Consider the following 3,788-nt stretch of genomic DNA (forward strand, 5'->3'; position numbering starts at 1 on the left):
CCAAATTCTCGTTAACAATGCCATCGGAGGCGGCGAAAAAGGCCAGAACATGGGAAATGAAAAAGCGTTCATTGTCTGTTAGTTTTTCCCAATCTGTTAAATCTTTGGAGAGGTCAACTTCTTCCACGGTCCAAAATGAAGCTTCAGCCTTTTTGTACATCTGCCAAATATCCAAATATTGTATTGGGAATATAACAAAACGTTTGGGATTTTCCTTTAGCAGGGGTTCAATAGACGGATCAAAGGGAACAGCAGGTCGGTTGGCCAAAGACGTGCCAGCAACATTGCTTGTAGTAGTGGTATTTGTTGTTGCTTCCTTGTTGGGTACGGGTTCATCAGTACCAATGGACATTTTACGTACATTATTAACATTCTCGGCAAGAATTTTACGTGGACTCTTCAAACCAAATTTATCCATGTTTTCAATATTTTCTTTACCAGCAGCAAAAGCAGACGACATGTTACAAGTATTTAATATTTTATAGTTTATTACAAAATGTTTACAGTTCAAGCTACAAAGTCAGAATATTTTATTATATTTTCTCAATATGCATAAATATATTTATTCACCATCTACGCTTATGCTAGAAAATGTATAGTTTTCAAATGAAATACATTGACAACTATAAAAATAAATTAAAATAAAGAAAATTAAAATGTCATGAAATAATGATCTTGCAAATATTGTTCTTGAATTCATGTTAGAAACAACAAAAACAATGTATGTTAGATTCAACTCAATAGTCAGAGTAAAACAACAAACTAACATTTGTGCATCCAACACTTGATCAATTCTTTAAAGAGACAGGCTTACTTCAAATATTAGAAACAATAATCATATTACAGATAATCAATGGTGGGGCTGACATATGGTCTTGGTAGAATCTATAGACCGATGGGCGCCTCTCCAACCATAGCAACAAACACTTGCTGATAAGAGACTTAAGATTCAAATTGGCTCAATGGACAGACATTACATATTGTAAATTCTAACAAACTACAAACAATGGATTCATATTGGAAAAAAAATAACAACAACAAGTATGCATCAAATAAACAGAAACAAATTCTTTCTGATAAGACACCCATGATCGGATTGAGTCTTGTTCCAATAGACAATCATATGAGACACTGCTTCATGTATTTCACAAAATTGTGCAACCAAAAAAATCAAGTGGGTAGAGATGGGGGATAAGTGTAGATAAGAGCGGTGGCCGCACTGCGACACTGCATCACGAAAAACAAGTGAATAGGGAAGAGGGGGGGGGACACTTACAGAAAAATACGGATGAAAGGGGGGGGGAAGAACAAATATGGGACACAAGCGGTATTCATACAGGGTCATCAAGGTCATACGAATGGACCGCATTGGACAAGACAAAAAAAGCAAACAAGTGGATAGGGAAAGGGGGAAACACACATAAGCTTACGGGAAATATACGGAACAAAGGGGGAAAGAACAAATATGGGACACACACGCTATTGATTTCAGGGACCAATAAACTTTCAGGGTCATCAAGGTCGTACAAACGGACCACATTGGACAAAGACGAAAGAAAATATTGAACAGACGGACAGCAATTACGTCATTTGCGTAAAGCAATTAGCATAAATCAATTATAAATGCACCACATTGTGGAAAGACGAAAGAAAATATTGAACAGACAGACGGCATAAAACAATAAGAGGGAAAGAGATAGAACACAATATGATCACACAACACACCAAGAGGAAAAGAGATGGATGAGTCATCAATACAGACCGATTACGTCATTTGTATAAAGCAATTAACATAAATCTATTTGCGTAGGGCAATTTGCATAAAGCAATTAATTTGGCCCAAAAGGAAGGTTCTACAGATACTTGTCTCCTTCGCATTAATTGTCATAAAACCACTTCATACTGAACACTAATCTATTTTAGCACTTTATGATAAAAACAAATAATTGTAATTGCAGTTTCTCCAACAACAACATTATTGTGACACAAAACATTACCAGAGTACCAGCAGTGAGTGGGGTGAGTTTATACGTATGACCACAAGGGCCTGAATAAAATCTCTTACCACACAAGATATTTAATGATATCTTATACGAAATGTATATATTTCTTAATTACGAAGTTGTCTTGGTATTTGTAATGAGAAAGGGAAGGAAAGTACTTGTGCAATGTGTCCTCTGTTAGTATAAAACTCCTTAGCGATATTTATTTTGTAGTGAGCAGAGAAGACAGAAAATGATATGAAATTGTCGTCTATATCCGCTTCAATTTTAGAAAAAGAAGTCATTTTATTTATCCCTTAGGGGCAACTTTTTGTCCCTCTGCGGGTTGTAAGGCAATTTTGATGCGGCCCTTCAGTTGATCATTAAAGAAGGGTATATATGAATACATTGTGTATATTTTTTAGACAGCTGCAATTACATTTCTAGTAATAATTTGTAGTAAAATATATTTGGTACAAATAGAGTAAAATTAAATGTTCAAGTTCGAGTATATAAATAGTATATATGAGAGCTATATGAGAATCGGGACCGATGCTACATTCCGTTGGCCAAATTTCAAGCCAATTTGACAAATGTTGGATGAAATCGGAAATATATCTGGGATCTATATCTGAAACGATTACACTATTTAAATGAAATCGATCGAAAATATATGGGCAATATTGCCAATTTTTTAATATTCCATTTTCAAAAAGTAGCTTTTTTGTTTTTGTGGCACATATATGTTTTTTGGTACACATCTAGAGAAAAATGTTCTGACTCCGAAACCGTTCGCGATCAAACTTTTGGTTGATGCGCGCAAAAGTTATCGAGGTTTAAATTTTTGGCATAAGAAAAAATTTTAAAATTATACCGTTTATTATATTGACCAAAAACTTTGATATATATCTTCCTCCGTAAAATAAGAATATGAATATATTATAATAATCACGATAAAGTTGCACATATTCGCGAAATATGAGCAAAATAAAAAAATATAGCAGATTACATTAATATTTTCATTATATTAATGACATACACACACCTAAAAATTAGTTTAAAAATATCTATATAATGTAAACACGATGGTGAATCAAATAATATCAAAATCACACAAGTCCGTGTAGCGGTTTATAAATCAACGCGACAACAAAACAAGATATTGAGGAAAAATATTTGTTTTTGGTTCGAAAAAATAATGTCATTATATTTATTTTTATACCCTACACAACTATGTTGTCAGGGTATTATAGCTTTGTGCAGCCCCAAATGTTTGTAACGCCGCGAAATATTGGTCCTAGACCCACCTTTAAGTATACCGATCGTCATATCTCGACTAGCTGAGTCGATCTAGACATGTGTGTCCGTCCGTCCGTCCGTCTGTCCATTATAATTTGTAAACACGCTACAGACCACAGTTATGGACCAATCTTCACGAAATTTTGCATGTAGGATGAGTTCTGGCCAATGAAGACCCCTATTGTTTTTGGGAAAGATCGATTAATATTTAGGGGATGAAATGGACCAAATAATAAATTTTTGTCGGTTTTTCTGGTCGCTCCAGAGGCCGCAATAATGGCCCAAACATCGTGAAATTTTGCATGGAGAAGGGAATCGGGCCAAAGAATAAGCATGCCTGTTTTCATAAAGATCGGCCAATATTTAGCGGGTCAAATGGACACTGACTTTTGTGTGAAAAATGACAAAATTTGTATTCTATAGCGTATATATTTACCCCATGAGGTTCCAGTTATGGTCAAGGACAACGCCTATAATTTTCGGTGATGATCAGATAATAATTTTGGT

General features: G+C 34.8%; 1 protein-coding gene across 1 annotated transcript; it reads right to left on the bottom strand.

The window, feature by feature from the left end:
* Nucleotides 1-16: 16 nt before the first annotated feature.
* Nucleotides 17-460, bottom strand: LOC133321773 (ribonucleoside-diphosphate reductase subunit M2-like; the record flags this gene model as incomplete). The annotated part of the gene is made up of 1 exon (XM_061530849.1): nt 17-460. A coding segment is annotated over exon 1 (444 nt), but the record flags the coding sequence as incomplete, so codon positions are not given.
* Between the last annotated feature and the right edge of the window lie 3,328 nt (nt 461-3,788).

Source organism: Musca vetustissima, unplaced genomic scaffold (genome assembly GCF_032173495.1).
Source record: "Musca vetustissima isolate MV318-11 ecotype Yass unplaced genomic scaffold, APGP_CSIRO_Mvet_v1 utg73308, whole genome shotgun sequence".
NCBI lineage: Eukaryota > Metazoa > Arthropoda > Insecta > Diptera > Muscidae > Musca > Musca vetustissima.